At 31.7% G+C, this 23,198-nt stretch overlaps 1 protein-coding gene across 1 annotated transcript in view; it reads right to left on the reverse strand.

The window, feature by feature from the left end:
• LOC139489503 (uncharacterized) overlaps nt 1-23,198 on the reverse strand; it is a 255,507-nt gene that overhangs the window by 138,990 nt on the left and 93,319 nt on the right. The window contains exons 48-73 of the mRNA XM_071275986.1: nt 22,719-22,931; nt 20,585-20,630; nt 19,906-20,063; nt 19,205-19,378; nt 18,120-18,326; nt 17,827-17,869; nt 16,272-16,432; nt 15,618-15,794; nt 14,461-14,670; nt 13,968-14,010; nt 13,075-13,244; nt 12,656-12,826; nt 11,700-11,958; nt 11,281-11,444; nt 10,882-11,055; nt 9,758-9,967; nt 9,461-9,503; nt 8,446-8,603; nt 7,337-7,504; nt 6,549-6,767; nt 6,211-6,253; nt 5,863-6,023; nt 5,284-5,457; nt 3,667-3,879; nt 1,357-1,399; nt 930-1,093 (exon numbers count right to left, since the gene is read on the reverse strand). Coding sequence (XP_071132087.1) covers nt 930-1,093; nt 1,357-1,399; nt 3,667-3,879; nt 5,284-5,457; nt 5,863-6,023; nt 6,211-6,253; nt 6,549-6,767; nt 7,337-7,504; nt 8,446-8,603; nt 9,461-9,503; nt 9,758-9,967; nt 10,882-11,055; nt 11,281-11,444; nt 11,700-11,958; nt 12,656-12,826; nt 13,075-13,244; nt 13,968-14,010; nt 14,461-14,670; nt 15,618-15,794; nt 16,272-16,432; nt 17,827-17,869; nt 18,120-18,326; nt 19,205-19,378; nt 19,906-20,063; nt 20,585-20,630; nt 22,719-22,931 — 3,966 coding nt within the window. The remainder of the gene's footprint in view (nt 1-929; nt 1,094-1,356; nt 1,400-3,666; nt 3,880-5,283; nt 5,458-5,862; nt 6,024-6,210; nt 6,254-6,548; nt 6,768-7,336; nt 7,505-8,445; nt 8,604-9,460; nt 9,504-9,757; nt 9,968-10,881; nt 11,056-11,280; nt 11,445-11,699; nt 11,959-12,655; nt 12,827-13,074; nt 13,245-13,967; nt 14,011-14,460; nt 14,671-15,617; nt 15,795-16,271; nt 16,433-17,826; nt 17,870-18,119; nt 18,327-19,204; nt 19,379-19,905; nt 20,064-20,584; nt 20,631-22,718; nt 22,932-23,198) is intronic.

A 23,198-nucleotide genomic window follows, 5' to 3' on the forward strand; every position in this document is an offset into this window, starting at 1 on the left:
TCGATCTTATTAAATCCAGTGCGTTCACACTACAACATAAAAGGAACTGGTCTGACCTTTATTTTCCTATCTAAATATAACAAACATCTGAAAAAAGATCGATCACGATCGATCTAAGCGTTTACACCAAAAAAAAGATCGATTCAAATAAATTCGATCTTTTTAAAACCACCTCTAGAGGTAGACTTTTTAAGACTGATTGAAGATCGATCTTACCCATTTACACTGGACCAAAGATCGATCTTTTTTGTCAGTGTAAACAGGATCTACTTTTTAACTTACCCGTTTCCTTAAGTTTTCAGCCAAATTCATTCAAAAACATTATGATTTCAACCTTCCCATTTGTAAAAAGTCAAATTTTAAGAATTTTCCCTTAGAATTACTCATTTTTGTAAATCTCCGCCAAAGGAAGTTTCCAAAGACACATTAGTTTTAGATACATGACAGAAAAGGACTGGATTATCCACAAATTTGATATAATCTATATTTTCAATCTCAAACTAAGGGAAGTAGTTTAATCAAAAGGGCCGGCACATGGTGCAAAGCATATGAATAAAGTACCTTTGATTTTGTCATATGTGAAACTTTCATTTCACCTATGAAAACAGCAAATTTTTAGCCAAAATGTCAATGTTTTTGCAAGTTTATTTCATTGAATTTTTCTAATTTTGCATAAGGAGTTTGGTGTGTCACCATACTTTTCAAGAAATCCATCCCCTCTAAGTATGGCTATTAGCATTAGCATACATAGGTTGGTGCCTAATTTGTGGTTGTTGGGGATTCTAAAATGACTTTTATGGAGGAGTTCCCAGGAGTGTCATTTCGTGGTTTATTGACAGTTAAAGACGCTTTCCCAGCTGCAACGTTGGATGTGCACAAGAGAAGCAGAGGATTATATCTAACAGAATGTGATAAGAATGTCAGCTTACCTGGAATAGAGAAGTCAGCTTCCCAATCACAAAGTATTTTAGGAACCAGAGCATCTTTAAACAGGACAATGTCATAAAGGCACGGTTCATTGGACTCAAAACAAATACTCAGATTCAAGTCAACACGGAATTTTCTCTGTATATTCAAATCTTCTATTCTATATCTGAAAACAATCATTAAAATAATTGATTAAAATTGAACTAATTATATTTGTGATGATAATTTTTTTTTTTTCAATTCTGATATAAAATCTATAGGTTAATGTTTTTTGAAGCATTAATGGTGTTTTTTTCAGAACAGGATAGCTGGTAAGTAACCCACTGCTTCTTAGGAACTTAGTTTTATAATATTGAAAGTTTATCTTCAAAATATTGTTTAAAAGTGTTAAATCATTGAAAAACAATCAGTAAAATACAGACAACTTACCCTATTCTTACAATTCCTTTCAAATTGAAATACTCAGTGGTTCCTGAAAAGAGAGATTATTAATTGATTTATTTGTATATTGTTTTCAAACTGTACTGTTGTTTGTGTCTTATCAATATGAAATTTAAGCATTAATCTGTGGTTCTTTTCCCAAACATGTCTTTGTTTTACACTAGTAACCATCTGGAGTCACAGGTTTCCTGACTGGATTCCGATCAGAGTTATACATTGACATCTCATCCGATACTGCTCTAGATTCCAACAGCATCTTTATACATACACATACATAGGGGGAGGGAAATGGGTGGGGCTGTTTTCAAAGTGATGTGGAATAATCAAATTTCTCCATTGTCACTAAATCATATAACAATGCACCAGGGCTTCCAAAAAATATTTGAGCCAGCCGGAAATTTTATATCTGATCCCCTTAAGACTAAGTCAAACAAGAATGTGTCCAAAGTACATGGATTCCCCACTCGCACTATCCTTTACCATGTTCCATGGACCGTGAAATTGGGTAATAATCTAATCTGCCATTAAAATTAGAAAGATTATACTATAGGGAACATATGTACTAAGTTTCAAGTTGATTGGACTTCAATTTTATCAAAAACTACCTTGACCAAAATCTTTAACCTGAAACTCCCACTTTCATTTTCTATGTTTAGTGGACCGTGAAATTGAGGTCAAAAGTCTAATTTGGCTTTAAAATTAAAATGATCATATCATAAGCAACAAGTTTACTAAGTTTCAAGTTGATTGGACTTCAGCTTCATCAAAAACTACCTTGACCAAAAACTTTAACCTGAAACTCCCACTTTCATTTTCTATGTTCAGTGGACCATGAAATTGGGGTCAAAAGTCTAATTTGGCTTAAAATTAGAAAGATCATATCATAAGCAACAAGTGTACTAAGATTCAAGTTGATTGAACTTCAGTTTCATCTAAAACTACCTTGACCAAAAACTTTAACCTGAAACTCCCACTTTTATTTTCTATGTTCAGTGGACTGTGAAATTGGGGTCAAAAGTCTAATTTGGCTTTAAAATTAGAAAGATCATATCATAAGCAACAAGTGTACTAAGTTTCAAGTTGATTGGACTTCAGCTTCATCAAAAACTACCTTGACCAAAAACTTTAACCTGAACGGATGAACGGACGCACAGACGGACGGAGCCACAGACCAGAAAACATAATGCCCCTCTACTATCGTAGGTGGGGCATAAAAAGACAATTACGGTAATCAGATGGCCATCCCAATGATTGACATTAGATTAAAAATAATGATATTAAACTTTACTTTGATATGTGTTGGATGTTCTGACGTAAACAGTTAAATTGGCAGTGCATCATTCTAAGAGTGCACATCAAAGTGCTCATATCGGCCTTTAAAGACTCTTTATTTGTGTAAAATGATGTCGTCAAAAACTTATCTTTCGTATTTCAAAACCAGATGTTGACTTGACAATGGTAAAACATGGACCAGAAACAGATACGTAAAATCTGTGTACGTTTACAAAGCACGAATGAATGAAGAAGCTCTTTCCACACTATTTCTTCAACAAAATACTTGAGACGTTAGATACAGGTATCAATGATAATTTTAGCATTTTTGAAGAAACATAGGATGCATATTTAAATTTCCCACCTAGGCACATGCGCAAACATGTTCTAGCTTGTACAATGTAGTTCTGACGATTTTTCATTTAAAACCTTTTTAAATTTTTCATCAAATCGTGTTTATAAACGTATTTCTTATAATTTTAATCATTTGGACTAAATCAAGAAAATAACTTTGAAAAGACGGAACAATTTATACTTTGTTCGGTACTGAAAAAAGTTTACCTGTCACATGAACAGGTAGATTTCAGCTGTCCAACAACTAATTAGTCCTGATTAAAATTAGAAAGTATTGAAGTAGGTTTTTTTTTGATAGTAATTAATCATCATGTCACTTTTATGACTGGAAATGTGTGGTTGTTAAAGGCAAAATGTTGGGTCAAAAAGATTGAGAGTTATGTTAAAATGACAGTCTCTTAAGAAATCCTTGAAAACTAAAAAGTATATGACTGTTTCATGCTTTGCCCAGCCGGACTTTTACTGGACATTACACAAATGTCCAGAATATATGACCGTTTTTGAAGCCTTACAATGCATATTGATTACCTTTATACACAACTCTGCTTCTGACTGTTCCAATATTAAAAGAAATGAATACCGGTAAATATGCAAATACACATTACATATTTTTTTTTTTTTCAATTGTATATCTTCTTTTTTGTGCTATTCCTCAAAATAGAAAATTCTTACCAAACTGATAATCTGTTAAACTTATAGGATCCAGCTTAAGTTTTTCTATCCCAAGTTTGAATGTGTTGTCACATGTGTTTAGATCAATGTAGGCGTGGAATGAACGATGTAAGAAATCCACATCTAAACAGCAATCCACAGCTGTACAGTGAGGTAGCATGTAACAGGAGGCTGGAATAGTTAGGTCTGGGAAAGCGACAGCCAATGGACATTCTGAAATAAAAATACAATATGGTTACTGTGGTGTTAAAGCATTTCAAAAGAATTGACCAGAATATCCTTCATATTTTAGAATTCCAAAAATGATAAAATTCGTCAGTATCTACCACTTTTGAATTCATTAATGTTTTCAATTTTGAAAATCTGAGAAAACTTGAAGCAAGTTAAAAATGGCAACATATAAAGCATGTTAAATGTGTCAACTGTGTTTATAACTGTTAAACAGATTTCCAATCATTATTTATAAAATAGTGCATTATTCTTTAAATAAATCTATATTTGATAATTGACAAAAAAATATTTAAATTACTATACTGACTGTCTTTAAAAACGCAACACTCTTTTTTTAGATTTTTTTTAACAGATCATGTTTGATCCTCATACAACTACTATTCATGCTCACCATACTTCTTTCTCTTTCGAAAAAATCAGCATCTGACTTACCTGTGGTTATTGAACATACCAGATTATTGAGATCGCACGAATTTCAGAAAGCGAAATTTCGAACCAATTAAAGATTTTTTCATTTTTTTTCCTTAATGAACCAGTTCTTTCTATCCTTGGCCACACTTAAATCAGTTAAAAAATGTTCCATCTCCATATTGCTAAGACTGAGGCATAAAATACTGAATCAACCCATTAGAATCTGCAAACAGGAAAACGTGAACGTGCTGCAACCAGACAATTTGAGGTCAGAAACTTGTCTTACTGTCCTTCTGACAATGATACCGGTAGACGGGATTTGCTAAAGACCATCAATGACCAGATCAACATGTAGTGACAATATGCAACGTCAATAGAATTTGATTATGCAACATCATTCTAGAGACAGGTCTACAGCCACAACATCAACTGCTAATCAAATGCAGAATGCCATTTTGTAAAGATTTATGCCAAAAATGTTTCCCATTAACTGAACTGCCAAAGAATCAACTACAGAAAAAACCTTACAGTTTCAACCTCATAATTGCCAAAACACATTGTAATAGGTGGAACAATAGCAAAATCAGAAGGTGCAAAACAGAACCCAAAATGTGCCGAACAGAATTTGCTGAACTTCCTGACAATCATTTTGGCATTTGTTACAGGCAGACATTGCTATTGACGGCAACAGGTTCATTGGTAAGGGGAAAACCAGGGTTTCAGCGTAAACCACAATATTTTAACATTGAAAATGATGTAATCAATTCCACTTTCAAACTGTCATTTTTTTTAAAACATTGAAGCAATGAAAGAATTTTCTGTTCATAAGTTTGTTTACAAAAAATTGCATATTTAAAAATGGGAATTAAAAAGAATAATCTAGTGTTGCTTTTCTAAAGTTGGTCAGTATACATTCATTATTGATTATTCCAGAAATAACCAAGTTGGGTTACATATATACATATATAAAATTACCATTTTTCCAACCATTAATAGATGGACTATATACAGGGCTTGACCTCTGACATGGAGTATCTTGAAGTAAGCCCCCTATTCCTAACTCTTCAATCAGTTTAGCAGCCATTAACTTAGTCAGCTGATCTTTGCTGGGCAGAGATAACTCGTTTATGTAAGACTGCAAGGAAAAATCTGCAATACAAAAAAACACATGAGGTATGCAAATGTTTTAAAATAATTAAGCATACAGTTATCTTGAAACTTCATCGATTTGCAAACGAAGTCAAGTGAAGGTAACATTGTTTGGTTGACAAATTTTAACATAATCGACCTCAAAGCCTTTTTTGGGGTATTATTCTAGATAAATATATGAGGTTACAGGCAAATCATTCATTTCATAGTCATCACCACCTGAAAAAGTATTACTGAAGTTTTACCTAATAGAAAGAGAGAAAAAATGTTAAAGTTGTAATTATTGAGGCATTTATTCATTTGCTGACCTCGTATGTTAAAAAACCATTGTATTAAATTTATGGAATATCTTTAAAACCTTTTTTTATCTAAAATCACAACATATATGAAATCCCTTTTCTTTACCTTTAATGTTGAATCCAGTATTCCAATCACATGGTATTCTTATTAGAGCAGCATCTTTCATCAATACAGATTTATAAAGAACTGTCTCATCATCTAGTTGTATTGTAACATTGAGGTTTACTCTAAATTCATTCATATCTTTTATGTTGTCTATGGTATAACTAAGAAAGAAAAGAATTGGAGAGCTCTATTACTTTGTACTTGTTGAAATAACTTAACATTTAAACATGACAATAAAGAAACAAGTATTAAATATTTTTGTATTTCTTTTTTCAATCAATGAATTAAATAAAACAAGTTGATGTTAAATAATATATAATGTTATCATTAATATAGCATAAAACTTACTCTAAGGAAACAAAATCTAGAAGTCTGAGTTTTCCTCCAATATCTGAAAAAAAATCATGTCATAAAAATTGTTAAATAAACTAAATTAAGTTTTTTTTATTAAGAATAATTTGCATTCCTGCCAGGCAAGCTTGAGGTAATGTTAAAATCATTAATAAACCTTTTAAAAAAGAAATTTCATTCTTCTTTTTGCTCCAGAGGTTGAGACAGATAGTAAATTATTGTGGTAAATCTTCTGTTTCAATTCATGAAATTGGTATTTTCCTATGAGAAAGAAAAAATAAATATATAAGAAAAGGTGAAATGTAAGCCTTATCATTCTAGATATTCATATATACCTAGATCATAGTTAAATATGGTTAAATCTTGCTTCAGTTTTTCAATACTGAATGATATTCTTCTTGAGCAGACATCAACATCCAGGTCTAAATGTATGTTTCTCTTCAGGAAATCCACCCTTATACAACAATCCACTTTTGTACAGGTATCATCTATCCTGCAGGCCAAAGATGAGAGGAGATTTGGTAAGGTCATGTTGATTACTTCTGCTGGACATTCTGAAAAAGTCAAATTGTAATTTACAATAATGTTCAAATATAACATGGATTATTAAGTAATAGGAATTAGAACTTATGTATTCCTTTTTCAGCTTCTCTAACCCACAACTTTTGTTATGAGTTTAAAGTTCAGCCATTAGAATGATGAAATATTAATAAATTTTTGTCATTTAATCCCCTCAAGTCTCTTTTAAACCACAAAAATTCAAGTTTTGAAACTTGAGAATAGAAAAATGTAACAATTGCGTTCACTCTTCCCAAGGTTCTAGAGCATTGATTAGGAAGATTTATATCAATACTTGTACTGTTCAAAATGTTCCAATGAAGTTGACCATGACAATTACATTCCTTGTTCCTGTTAAAACAAATTGAGACAAAGTGGATACAAGAATATTATATAATTTTTAACAGGGATGCATTCAAAAGAATTAAAGCCTGTTTAAGAGTTAGAAAGCAATGACAATGACAAGCACAAATCAAGGCCATTGAAAATAAATTTTCTGGCTAGATACTATCTATAATACAGATATATAAAATACAATCAATATAATCCTTTGAAAGATACATACTGTTGGTCCATCCATTCACACTTGGTGTATAATCCCCCAGATCACACTGTGGTGTAAGTAGATAGTCAATCACACCCATTTTCTCTAATACCTGGGATAGGATAACATCTGGTAGATTGTCTGCTATTGTAAACCCACTGTCTTGTAGTAGCTTGGAGGGAGAAAAATCTGTGATGAAAATAAACAAAAAACAATCATTCAATAAAATTCCAGAATTTAAAGGTTGCAATCACAATAAAGCAAATAACAAGAATTAGTCCATAATACACGGATGCTGCACTCGCACTATCATTTTCTATGTGGACTGTGAAATTGGGGTAAAAAATCTAATTTGACATATGGCATTAAAATTAGAAAGATCATATCATAGGGAACAAGTGTACTAAGTTTCAAGTTGATTGGACTTCAACTTCATCAAAATCTACCTTGACTAAAAACTTTAACCTGAAACTTGCATTATCATTTTCTATGTTCAGTGGATTGTGAAATTGGGGTGAAATATCTAATTTGGCATTTAAATTAGCAAGAACATGTGTACTAAGAATCTAGTTGATAAGACATCAACTTCATCAAAAACAACCTTGACCAAAAACCTGAAGCGGGACAGACGGATGAATGAACAGACACAAAGACCAGAAAACCAAATGCCCCTCTACTATCCTAGGTGGGGCATAATATTGTACGTGGGGCATAAAAATGCTTCACAGCACTGCAGGATAAAGATTATTTTCATTTTGTATTGTAAAGAAAATGTCAAATATCAACAATCTGGGAATTGTAGTTGCTAAGAAAATTAAAAAGGACATTTTGAATAGGAGCAAAATTTCACCATGGAAAAAGCTCTTTTTAGACCAGTAAAAGATATGTTGCAAGGGATCTTTAACTTGACTAGACAGCCTAATATATATACACCAAGCATTAACACCAACATCTCCATTCTGATATGAGGATCTTTATACATCAATCAATGCAAAAGGGAAATCCAATCAGCATGAGTTTTACTTTAGGTTAACCCTTGTTGTTAACTTACTAGTTATACTTATTTTCCAATCACATCCAAGTTTAGGTAAATAAACATCCTTCAGAATATCCCATGTAAAGATACTTACCAGTCATATTCATATTCCAATCACATCCAAGCTTAGGTAAATAAACATTCTTTAGAATGTCCCATGTAAAGATACATGATCCAGAAGGTTCCAAACAAACTGTAATGTTCATATTGACAATGTACTTCTTCTTTCCTTCCAGATCACTCACTGAATACCTGGAAATTCACAAAATCTAAATAAGGAAACATATTTATAAAACAAGAATGCACATGCACAAGTCATATGTATATAAAGTATGAAGCCTCCAGGTTTACTGCCCTCTAAAATAAAAAGCTTTATACTAATTCTTTACACTGTGTTGCCATCAGATTGTAACCCTCTGAAACTTGTTTTGCAGTCGAGACAGAAACCATAAACAATATTTTAAGTTAGTCAATCAAAATGTCAGCATTTTTTTTATGTGCATCAAAAATAGTTTCAGTAATATGTATTTCTTAGTCAGGTTTTCAATATCACCAACATTATTGACTTTGTAGGAGGTATCTCTCCTTTTTGGGTCTGTCACAAGTTTTGCTCCCAGTTTTTTTATGCAATTTGCAAAGGAGAGAAGCAGTATTTTCCAATTTTTAACAAAAAGCGAGTCTTTGGTTTTTGACTAGGCAAGGGAGAGAAAACCATGACTTCCCCCTCTCAAGGTGGCTAAGTGGTCTGAGTTGGTCATCTACAGTTATCACTAGCCAGTCCTTTCTGAGGTAATGAGTTCCAATGACTTCTTTCATTTTTAACAAAGAAAAACATTTTTTTCTGTTGAAGGTCAAGGTTCTCTCCAGATACTCATGCCGCTTCACCAATAAAAATTGACCATTAAGATAAAGTCATGGTAACTGAAAGTTGTATTCCACCTAACAACAAACCTACTCAAGGTAAGCCATGACATTGACCGAATCTGGTTATTTCAAATAACTCTTTCAAATTCTTTGTTATCAGGAGTAGATAAAGCTCTCTCATTCCTCTCTTGGTTGCCCTTAACTTTCTTAAATTCAAGACTTTAAATGACAATTATCAAACTTACTGTAAAGTTATAAGCTTGCTTAGCCTGATCTCTTGGACCTTATCTGAAAAATAATGTAATTATTAAAGAGGGTAACTCACTATCATACCTTTTAATAAACAAATTAGATCGATAACAATTTTCCTCAATATTTTTATAAACTAAGCCATAATAAATCTATGTATTTCAAAATACAATTATGAAACAAATAAATCTGAAGTTCAAAAGTTCCTGAGAAAATTGTGGTTAAAATATTTCTGAGTGAATATACCTATATCACTCAGGTATGATAAACAAAGACTATACATTTGTACTTACCAAACTCAAAGTTAAAGTAAGCTTGATCTAATCCCAGGTTTTCTATTCCTATTTTAAGTCTGTGTGAACAAGCATCCAATAACAAGTAGACATGGAAGGTACGACCAATCTGTGGGATCTCTACACAGCAGTCTATACCAGTACAGTAATCAGGAATTGTACAACTTAAACTTCCAGTCAAATCTTGGAGAGGTATGTTTGAAGGACACACTGTAAAATATAAGGGTCAAAATACTACTAGCTTAAATATCCCTTACAAGTCAGACAGATGTACATTGAAGGTTACACTGTAAACAAGAATGTGTCCAAAGTACACGGATGCCCCACTTGTACTATCATTGTCCATGTTCAATGAACTGTGAAATTGGGTAAAAAATCTAATTTGGCATTAAAATTAGAAAGATCATACCATAGGGAACATGTGTACTAAGTTTCAAGTTGATTGTACTTCAACTTCATCAAAACTACCTTGACCAAAAACTTTAACTTGAAACTGTTACTTCGTTTTTCTATGTTCAGTGGACCATGAAATTGGGGTCAAAAGTCTAATTTGGCTTTAAAATTAGACAGATCATATCATAATGAACATGTGTACTAAGTTTTAATTTGATTGGACTGCAGCTTCATCAAAAACTACCTTGACCAAAAACTTTAACCTGAAGCGGGACAGACGAATGAACAAACAGACGGACGAATGCACACACGGACGAATGAATGGACGGACGAACAGACCAGAAAGCATAATGCCCCTCTACTATAGTAGGTGGGGCATAAAAAGAAGGTTTTAAATCTTACAAGCTAAGTCTTTTGCTTAGGGTTAAAGAACAGTAATACAAGAACTGTTCCATAGCTTTTTGTGTTTTTTGCTGTGCAGAAACTCGTTGACAAATCTGGCATAGTATGTTTGATGGTCAAAACTGGCAAAATATAAGACTTATCTTTCAAAAACATCTGATTGTCTAATTTAATGCTATAAAATGTTTTTAGGATTCTACAAATCATTCACTGCCAAGCATTGGTTATAGAAATGTTTAACTTCATATGTTGCAAAATCTTGGGTCATGTGTCCCATAAATAGTGATAAAGTCTTGAGTGGAATGTATTATTCAAAACAAATAACATACATATTTTCCATCCTTTGACATTAGGGATATACTGTGACGATTGTCTACTACACGGTACCGCCTGCATCCATTGAGATATACCAAGTCTCTCTAGTAATATGTCAGCAGCATACGATGGTAACTGTTGTGTCACATCCAACAGGAGGTTCTCAGATAATTCTTTTAAAGATATGTCTGTAATATAAAGGCATTACATGTATCAGCAAAAAAACATTTATAACTTTATCAAAGAGGGACCCAGGAAACAATGAATTCTATCTAAAATTTAACATTGTCAATACAATATGTTTGAGCAAAGTCTACAGTGGTGACGTGAACATATAATGATCATGAGCATGCAAACATATTTTTTTTGCTTAGTAAATCTGGCTACACAGAATAAAAATTTAAAATCTGTACCTTCAAAAGAGAAGTTACTTTTCAGGTCACATATAGGTTTAGGTAACCTAGCATTCTTCACGACTGTTGTTGTAAAAACACACGGTGCATTAGCTTCAAAACATACACTGACATCCATATCTACTACAAACTGTTTCTCCATTGATAAATCTATAATGGTATAACTGAAGAAAAAAAAAATAATGTGAAATTTATATATTAATGGAAACTGACTTGCATTCTTTCAAATAATTCCATTATATTTCAATTTTTTTTATCAGAATTTATTTATCAATAAGTTAATAATTTTCCAGTTTTATAAATTCCTTAAAAGTAATAGCAATCCAAGAAATCTTTTCAGTCGCCAATATATGTGTTGTTTTTTACCAAACTTATAGACGAGCAAAGGTAAAAACGACTAAAAAATTAGTATAACTTACTCAATCCTAAAGATGTTCATCAACCTAAAGCTTTGTTTCTGGCCAAACTCATAATTCAGTAGAGGTACATCAAACGTCAGTTTCTCTATTCCTGCTGATAGTTTGTAGTTACAGGCATCCAGTTTGATGTAAACATTGATAGATCTACTGATCTGTTTCACATCTATACAACAATCTATACCTGTACAGGTATCAGACAGGTAACAACTCATTGTATCAGGTACTGCAGGTAAACTAAATGGTAAGGCTTTCTCACATCCTAAAAAAAATTCAACATGTCTAGAAATATTTATTTTTAACTCCTCTGCCTGAAAATGATCAGGTCCCTAAATTCAGATTTTTCTAATTCTCTAACTCATACAAGATTTTTGGAATTGAAACCTTCATGCAAAAGTGAAGAGAATCATGTGTTTAATGAAATCTCAAAAAGATGTTGAATTGACTTGTCTTGTTCTGATTAAAATTGAGCTGTAAAAAGATGGGTTGAAAAATTATACTGTTTAGTTTGCAAAATCATAATTTGCTAATCAAAAATACCTGAATGTTTGTTTTAAGAGAAGTTACTGTAAATATCTGTCCAGATTAAATCAATTTATCAATGAAATTCACATAATTTTGATAGGCTCTTAAAACTATATTTGGAATTTTAAGCATCAAATAATTACTCAAATCATACCTCATCCTGTGGTTTAATTTTATAAACAATTTAAAACAATTGTTAAAATTTTAAAACATAGTGTTGTAAAGTGATCAAAACTGCCCCCCTCCCTCCCAAGTTAAAGTATCAGCAAACAGGCTGAAAGATTTGTGACAGAAATATTTATTGGACAAACTGACAAAACGGTAGAGAGACGAAAGAGAAGAATGTCAAGGTTATTACAAAATAGCTCCAACATTTACAGTGTGTGTATATTTCCTGAGTAGAAAACAATTTAAAAATAAATAAATTTCAATACCTATGTTCCAGCCATTAGAATCCCTAGGACTATAGGGGGACTCTGTTCTACTACATTGTGTATCCCTAAGTTCTGATGCTATTCCTAATTCCTCCAATAACCTATCTAGTACCAATCCTGCTGCATTATCAACTATATTGTTGTCTAAAGAAAACTTCTGGAGAGAAAAATCTGAAAAATATTATATGATGAAGTTATAATAACAAAATTATTTCTCAATTCAATGCAAAGAGGATATACTCTTATATATTCCTATAACAAGTTATACTTCTGTCTCAATACTTTTATCGAGAATTCATGGCACAAATTATTCCATAGATCATTTTAAAAAGAAACTTGAATCCAAATTAAGGTTTACATAGTAAAATAAGTTTTTTTTTTAAGCCATGAAGAAAAGCTCAAGGTGAACATAAATATACCTGGTATTTTAAAATCACTGTGAGACCAGTCACATCCAAACTTTTGTATTTTAGTATTTTCAAACAGAGTCTTTGTAAACAGGCATGATCCTCCTCCTTTTTGTAGGCAAACTTTTATTTTCCCATTTAGCATATAATTATTCTCGCCTTTTAAGTCATGTATTGAGTATCTACAAAACATCATTATCAAACATTAAGCAAAAAAAATTCTCATCTCTGTAATCTTTTATGGCTGAATTATAACTTTTAAAATTATTAAGACCAAAGTCAAACTACAAGTACCAAACTTGCATAGCAGCAATGTTCACAGACACTTGGTTAACTTAAAAAGTGATATATGTATTGAAACTGACTTCACAATTAAACTTAAACTAACTCACTGAATCATAAAAACAAATCAAGTGACTCCAATAAGAGTGACATTTGTAGGATAAGATGTTGATTGCAGCTCTTTAGTAATCTTTGTTCAATTTATTCACAACTTGTCAGGACTCTTTAGTCCATTTAAGCTAAAATTGGACATATGATGAAGATGCTTGTCTATTGTTGAATAATCATATATGTCTTTAAAGGTTTTATTGTGCTGTTAAATTGAAGTCTTACTGATGCTGCACTTCCCATGGTTAATTGGTTTATTAACACTAAGATGATCTCATCAATAATGATCTATCTATGCGTTTGGTAAACTTATAATTAGTTATAAAGTTTCTACAAAAAAAGATGTGGTATGATTGCCAATGAGACAACAACTCTTCACAAGAGACCAAATTTTGAAAAAATAGACAACTAATAGGTCATCATATGGCCTTCAATAATGAGCAAGCCCATACAGCATAGTCAGCTTTAAATGGCCAGAATGACAAATGTAAAACACTAGTTATTGGTGTACTTACTCCAGGTAAATTATATCCATCAGTGTAAAAATTTTAGTTTCACCTAAAAATATACATAAATAATGAATATTGTAATCAATGTGATATATTTGGACTGTAATAAAGAATTATATTCAATGTTACCTTAAAATCAGAGTATTTTTAAAAGTATTTTTAAAAGTACTCTATAATATGACCTTCTCCATACAAGGCATACGATAGAATGTCCCAATATATTCCTAATCTACATAGTTGTATACATCTTGCATGACCAAAGGAATGCCCCTATTCAAGATGGGTTTTACTGCTAGATGGAACCAGTCCAAGGATGACTTAAGATTATTTATTATCTCTAAAAAAAAATATGATTAATTCAAAATCAAAAGCTTTCAATCTTCAGAAATAATGAATCTTAGTTCTTTTTACCTGATATTAAGTACCACTCAAATATTAAAAGTAAAACATAACAATATAGATAAATTTTACATTTATGGTATTATAATCAAATTCTTACCCGAACTATAATCTAGCAGAGAAATATCAATTTTTCTTCTTTCAATACCCAAAGTAAGCCTCCAATTGCAGCCATCTAACAGAGCATAGACATTAAAAGTTTTACCGATCTGATCCACCTCTATACAACAGTTGATTCCTGTACAATAACTGGGAATGTAACAAGTCATTGAGGTTTCTATTGGAGGCAGGTTAACTGCCAATGGACAGTCTGAAAAAATAAATAGGGCCAATATATAAAAAAATGTAAAGGTTTTCCTTATCAGTACCAGTCCTATCTATTTATGGCTAGAAAATGTATATCAGATTTGCCCCAAAATTTGTCCTCATGTGAAAAAAGTGTAAATTTTGAGTTTTTTTCATTCTTTTTCTCGACCAAGAAGACTGAGGGATGCTAATAGATGCATCCAACTGTAGTCTGTATGTAGAGTGGATCCAAGTGAACACATTAATCACAACAGTTGTTAGGTTGGAGTGTAACTGTGCTGGGTAGACCAGTTTAAAGAAGGTCATTTGCACCAAAAATCTGAAATTTGTATTCTTTTTACTCCGATTTTTTACTTTATTTGGACCTGCAACAGGAAATAATTGTTGCCTATGCCTATTTAAATAATAAATATGATCAGCATTTATATGCCCTCCGGTTCACACTACTTGTAAATATTTTAGGCCTCACAACTTGGTTTGTCAGACCTCAAAGGGGAGCCCACCTCTCTGTGAAATGTTTTTTTGTACGATTTTAAAATTCAAAGTTCCTATTTGAGCTCAAAATGAACATCAAAACTGAGAAACATAACAATAAATAGTTTAAGATTGAGGAAACATGCATACAATTCACAATAAATGGTACAATGTACATTTATAATGTATGGAGCACCATTGGAGCAAAATAAGTGTTTTTAGTCGGACCGTAATATTACGGCCCCGCATGTTAAGGGTTAATATAGTTCGTTGAGATTCAAATGTCACTGAACATACACTTAAATATATTTGCACTTCAATAAGCAATGTGTGTAAGTCTGAGGTTTATAGCATATTATGGAATCATATTGATAAAAGCTAGCAAACAGAAATTAAGTAAAAAACAAAAAAATATCTTTTACCAGAACTCACATCTACTAATCTTTGTACAATCTTCAAATACCACAAGAATCCTACCTTTACTATTCCAGCCATTTTCAGAGTCAGCAAATATTCCTGCATATCTATCACATGGGACTGAGTTCATGAACTTAGTAAGACCTAATTCATCCAGTAATTTATTAGCTACAGCACTGGTTAAAGTATTGCCAATGTTTTCTCCTGTCTTCTTTACCCAGTCAGTAAATGATATATCTGGAAGTTAAAATGTATTCTATGAAATTCAAGTTCAATGTCCTGGGTTGTTAAGGCACTGCTTCATTCATATTTATTACATAGCTCCATTTATTAATATTAATGCTATGAACATCTCTTCTTTTCTTTTAAAATTACTTAACAAAAAGTAGGTTAACAGTCCATATTAACTTTTTGAAATCTTAACAAATAATATAAACATTGACCTTTTGAGTGTAAGAAGAATTAGTTTGGAGCAATATTGACATAGAAATAAGCTTTTCAGGCTTTCATACCAAGCGGTAAGAATACAAACAAGCAAATTATCCCAAAATTGTCCAATTCAGAAAAAAATTGCCCATTAAAAACTATTAAAACCACACCTTGGTATCCTAATTTTTAAAAAAATGGGAAAAAAAATGTTTGGCCTGCTTAATTCCCAGTATATTAAACCTATCTTGATACAATTAATATAGGATAGTTGCTAAATAATCATACCTAGCAGTTGCCCAGTCATCTCCATGTCGCAAAGAGGTTGAGAAACGAGCTGTTGATCAAATAGTTTAACTGTAGTACTACAGTCTTCTTTCTCCAAACAAATCTTCAACTCAGCATCTATTATCAGTTTCTTTTGTTCTTCTAGTCTTTCTATTTTATACCTGCAATAATGTGGTTTAAAGAAGACATATGAATATGATTGTAGAATGTTCAAACTGCAAGCGTTAATTAGACATTAAAGTGTCCACAAACAGTAACACATTTTTTATGTCAAAGGGCAATTACTCCCTATATTTTATTTGTTCTTTTTAAACTTTTTCATAAATATCCTACCAGAATTGTAGGCATTTCCAAAGGTCATAACTTGTATAAGAATAATTTATCTCACCTTACATTTCAAAACATTCAAGACCTTGCTGATATTATCAATTTAATAATAATCTGTCAAGAAAGGTAGGTCAGAGAGTGCTTGAAATGCAATGTTCAATATAAATTAGATTTGAAAGGGAGATAATTGTATTAAAATTTTATTGTTACTGATTTACGCGACATTACTGATATCGACATTTGAAACAAATTTCATAACAATCCTACAAGAAATGAGGGCCTGAGAGCCCTTCCAATGCAATTTTCCATAAATCCTTTAAAAATTGCTGAGCTTCAATTAATTTCAAACATTGCTGATATAATCATTGGATATTTTTATGTCCCCTTATTTTTGTATTTAATTTTTATTTTTTCACTTTTCTAATTATGCATAGAGTTTCATAAGATTTGCACGAGATAAACTTTAAAACTTTAGTGCATTAATGAAAAACTTTGTGGCAGTTATTTCATGTCAAAACTGTACCTTATCCTGACTTGTGCTACAAAAATCAACATATCTTTAATTGCATATTAGAGCGTACTGGTTCCCTGAAGTTTGATAGTACAAAAACAGGAACATCTGATCTGAACAATAGGTCAAGTGTGCTCTTCTATCAAAATTTCATACACTTCTTTATTATTTTAATAAATATTTCAACAAGGGTTCTACAGTGATCCCAAGTCCCCAAGCTTTCATTTGATACCACAATTAACCAAATATACCCGCTTTTGACAAAGATACAGCTATGCGTAGGAACTACTTTGTTTAAAATATGTACTACTTTCTTGTATGTTCTTTCCGACCGGGCCTAAATTAGTGGTTCTATACCATAAAGGGGCATAATTCTACAACAGATACTTATCTTTTAACTTTTGCAACACAGGCAAAAGCCTGGCTAAGAAAGACTATGTGGTCAACATCTATCATTTTATCAATTCAAAACAAAATTTAAGATGAAAAAGGTAATAAAATTGAAGTTGTAAAGGAATTACTGCAAAAAGAAGCAAAAAAAAAAAGAGTCTGATTTACCAAACAAGTTTTCATTAAATCAGCAACTAAGACATTATAAATGGTACTCACCTTCTTTTACAAAAAATAAAGATCTTTAATAATGCAGCAAGCCTATAAACAATTAAAAATCAATAAAAGGAAGTGAAACATATCTATCTTAATTTTGACAATACTTACTTTATTCTGATTATTTCTACTAATTTTTCTTCCTTTACTTCACCTGTTTTAAAAGAAAAGTTTAAGAAAGTAGTATATAATCTGAAAAACAATAACTTTACATTAACAATGATGCATGTGATTAAGGTAAAATCAGAAGAATTCTGTCAGACAGACATGTATATTATAATTACTGTAGAGCAAAATCTGCTCTCTGAATTCAGAAATAAAAAAAATATATTATAGTAGGATAATTACTTGCAATATTAAAGTTACAAAAATTTAGTCAGTAAACTATAAAGAGCAAGACTTACCCCATTGGTAGTCCAGAAGCTGATATTCAAAGGTAAATTTTTCTATTCCACCTCTGATTACATAATTACAAGTGTCAATATACAGGTAGAAATTCAGGTGTAAATCCAGGTAATCAAAGTCAAGACAGCAATCAATTCCAGTACAATAATCAGGTATATAACAGGAGACTGGGCCTGACAAATCAGAAGGAGACATGGCTGGACATTCTGAAAATAACAATTATGAGGTATTTAACAGGAGACAGGAATTGACAAATTGGGTGGAGCTTTGTTGAATATCTTTAACAATAATCAGGTATATAACAGGAGACCGGGCCTGACAAAGCTGGACACTATTGCTGTTAAAAGTTTATCTCTATCTATAATTATATTCAAGATAATAACCAAAAACTATAAAATTTCCTTCAAATTACCAACCCAGGGGCAGCATCCTAACAACAGGTTTTCTGATTAGTCTAAACTTTTTAATATAAAAAAATGACTATCAATCCTGATGAACATTTTTAACCTGTCAGATTTGCTCTAAATGCTTAAGTTTCAGAGATAAAAGTAAAAACTGTATTTAACCCCTATGTTCCATTTTTAGCCATGTCATTGGCCATGTTGGTTGGCAGGCAGGGTCATTTGACACATTTTTAAAGCTAGATACCCTAATGATCATCATGGCCAAGTTTGGTAAAATTTGTCTCAGTAGTTTCAGAGAAGATTTTTGTAAAAGTTAACTATGACAGACTATAACGACTGATGCCAATGGACGACAAATGGCAAGTGATGAGAAAAGCTCACTTGGTCCTTCGCATCAGTTGAGCTAAAAATTAAAATTATCTCACCATGTTACAGCAAAGAGTCCTTAACATTATACTTACAAAATCAGCATCCCTCATTGACTGATTAATAACACATTTAAGGCTGCTATAATCTTGGTTCTCCTGCAGAACTATAAATCCATTTTGGAGAACCCTACAATGACTTACTTTTTTAATCTCCTCTGAGTACAGAATTTCATAGAAGGAATGTTATAGTATTATTGACTATATCTCTTTTTAAATACATCAACATAAACAAATCTCATAATTATGACTCACCATTATTCCAACCATTTACAGCTGGGCTATACATATCATCACTTCTGTTACATGATGGATTTTTCAACATTACATCGAGTCCTAGCTGTTCCAGTAGAAGTGTACGGAACTCAGTCTTCAACTGGCTCTTTATATCTGTTCCCACACGGTCTGCCCATTCAGACAATGAAAACTCTGAAGAATATAAAGTTAATGAAACCAATTGATTTGAGATAATCAGTTCTCAACTATCATGACGGCGTAATTGTGATGTTTAGAAGTTTTGATGCACTAAATGCACTGGTGTTAATCTTCTTCAATCCCAGTTAGTTTATTCTGTTGTAATAGATAACATAAGATTTGTAATAGATTTGCCATAGAATTTTTTCACTATTCTATTTTTCCTAGTTGATTCATTATCCAAAAAGATTATTTGTTATATTAAAGAAAGTTTACAAGAAACCCTATAAATTATATTTGGAGTAATATGTGAACTGTTTACAATCCACAGACAGAAAATGGATTGAGAGGGGTATATTATAATATGTCCATAGGAGACTGTAATTTATAATAAGAATAACAAATTGGAAACAATGAAGACTCAGTTGACTGAACGTCTTGTCTCCTTCGTAAAACTTATAGAATGTGATGATTATACTAGACTCAGGTTTTTGAGTACTTTTCAGACAAAATACAAAATATTAACCAGGTATCATTCATACCTTTAAAACTATAATCAGCATACAAATCACAGATAGGTTGGGGAATCTCTGTTCCATCAAATATCTTGACATCAGGAACACATCTTTTTTCAAAGCAAGCTTTGGCTGACAGGTACACTATAAACTTTTTCAATCCAGCAGGCTTCTTAATGACTAGTCTAAAGAAAACATTCACATCAAAACTAATCATCAAAGTGCATAAATTACATAGGTCTAAATCAACTCTCAGGCTTTTGGGTCTCGGTCTGATATCATAACCTAGGATTGATTATATGTTTTATATGAAAACTGCCATGTAATAATAAGTGATTTTATGACTCTGAATCATGAATTAAAGATGGTTTTGACCAGTTTGACAAAAATTTGAATTTAAACAATATGAACAAATTTGTAATCTGTAGTTTCATGTTCATTTGTTCAGAGGTTTTTATTTAATAAATCATTCAAGTGACAGAAGCATCCACTATTGACTATAAAATAAAGCAATGTTCAAAAATTGAAATTTTCAAAATTTAAAATGCCTGTCAAGTCTTACTTAAAGACCTAGATCTTGAATAAATAAATATCTTAACTGGAAGGGTGGACTGATATAATCTTTATTTTTATATGAAATGAATAATTACCCCTGGAATATAAAGTTAAATATTGATATCATATGATCTATTAAGATGTCACTTACTGTAATTGTATAACACCACCAGCAAGGTTGATCTTTTCTGTTTTTCCTAAAATTATTAAACTCATCATTTTATATCTGATTTTATATGCTATATTTCATGCATTAATATTCATTGAACGATAGTGCATATCTACCGAGATAATTCATTCAACACTATTATGATAATGTAGATTTTTTACAATTTGTTTGAGGATTGTGTGGGTGAACCACAAAGGAGTAGGGGCAATAAGGCCCTTTTTTGGCCCAAAAATTACTGCAAATTTAAAAGTTTTCATACATATTTTAAAATTACTGAAAAGTATCTCAGGTAGAAGGTATTCAGAAAAACAAAATAATTTTGGACATTAAACAAGTTACCATGGCAAAAAATCATGCCTTAATTTGCATATTTTGTAAAATTTTGTGATTTTCCTTGTTTTTCATCAAATTGTTAAGTATATTTTCGATTGGAAAAGTATGTGCGCACCCAAGAAACAACTTTATATTTGGTGAGATTTTGTCAATAGTAATGATAAAGCTTCAGTTTAATTATTTTGTTGTTTCTTGGCTGCGCACGATGTTTCCACAACAGAAATAAAGATAGAAAACTGCATAAATTCAGAATTTTTATCGTTTTTGTGAAAACAGTATATACTATGACGTAATTGTGACGTCATCACATAAGAATCTTAATGTTTTTCATTTATATTTCTTGACCCTATGCATTTCTAAAGATTATGTTCCAATTTGAAAAAGTTATCAAACATTTTATTTTCTTGGGCCAAAACCAGGCCTTAATGCCCCTACTCCTTTAAATGTGCAGCAAAGTTCACATTTTTTATAGGTTTGTTTGTATGTAGACTTTGGCAAACAACAAAATGGTCCATTAACATATTATTTTTCTTCAAACAAAGAAATGTGGTAGCCACAAACGTAACTAAACCAACAGCACATCAACTTTAGACATAACTGAATTAACTGTACCATTATCTCAATAGAAAGATTGATATATTTCATTTTTGTACTTGTTTAAAAAATGAGTTCAAACTGAGACTTGAAAAAAATTGTTGGTCAATTGGCATTCTCAAAGAGAAAAACCTCTTAGATACAGCAGAGTAATAAAATACTAAAAAATATCAAAATATAAAATATCACTATAACCTTAATACAGTTAACTCTCGTCGTCTCGAACTCGGTTGACTCGAAATTTCGGATGAGTCGAAGTTTTCACGTGGTCCCGAACTTTATTCCATACAAAAGTATGTAATTCGACTCCTGATGAGTCGCAATTGGATGAGTCGAAATTTCGGTTGAGTCGAACTAAATTTACGGTCCCAAGGTTAACAAAAGCATTCAAAATTCATTTTTTATCTCGAACTAATACACATATGTCAAAACATGACCTCCGGGATTTTTAAAAATGGATTGAAGAGTTAATCTGACAATACACGTGTAATTAAATTTCCGGTCACTGAACACTTATTGATTTATGACATGCTATTTCCATGAGTGTTTACCTAAGATTATCTTTTATAGAATTTTTATAAATAATTAGTGATACATTGTTAATGTTCATGAACAAGTATTTAAAATGTTTACAAAACAATTAATTTGTGATTTACACTAATGAGCTTGGGTGTGTATAAAGTGAGGATTATGGCTTCCGTTGATGATCACCTAAAAACTGCTCAAATGGCGTCTTTAATCTTGTTATATTTTCTTTTGAAAAGAAAGAGTGAGATAAAACAAAATGAATAGAAATCAAAATTTTCTTAAATCTCTTGTTTCCGAGAATAAACAATTTTGTCAGCTATAACCGACCTGAATAACGAAACTATCGATTGGAAATTACGCTCTTGGAAAAGTCATAGGATTTTTTTTTAATTGAATAAGTAAAAAAAATGTCATTATAATAATAAAAGACTGTGACATACAAATACATCGATCTGATACTAGAATATCGATCCCCTTGCCATATTCACCCGGATTTATTTTAGCTTTACCAAGCTAAGCAAGAGTTGTGTCCCTTAGATTGTCGAACTTCCGGTGTTTGTTTGAGTCGAACTACGTGTATCTCGAAATATTTTTCTGGTCCGGCTGACTTCGACATAACGAGAGTCGACTGTATTCATAATTGATAAAAAATAATACATACCCCATTCATAATTAATAAGCTGGATAGTTTCATTAATTGTGTTGAGACCATAGTTTAAGGTATATTCACATGGATCTATGATGATAAATGGATGCAAGGTTAGACCTAGACCAGGAATTTCTATACAGCATTCGATCCCAGTACATGTGTCTTTAAAATGGCAAGCCATGTTGCCTGGTAGTTCTGGCATCCCTAATGTTCCTAATGGACACTCTGCAATATAAAAATAATGATGAAATGGATCTGTCACGATTTTGAAGTTTTCAAGTTTCAACATTTAACAAGAGGCTGTCACAAAGACAGCAAACCGGATTTATTAACATTTATTTGTGTCCTGGTAATATCACAAGAACCATAACTGATGAACAGTGAAAGTTAAAATCGTCAATATCAAATTTGACCACCATTTTGTCATCAGTATCAACATATTAAAATTTGAAAGAGCTTAGGTCGAATGGTTCATGAGTAAATGCAACAACA

This window comes from Mytilus edulis, chromosome 9 (assembly GCF_963676685.1).
Source record: "Mytilus edulis chromosome 9, xbMytEdul2.2, whole genome shotgun sequence".
In the NCBI taxonomy this organism is placed as follows: domain Eukaryota; kingdom Metazoa; phylum Mollusca; class Bivalvia; order Mytilida; family Mytilidae; genus Mytilus; species Mytilus edulis.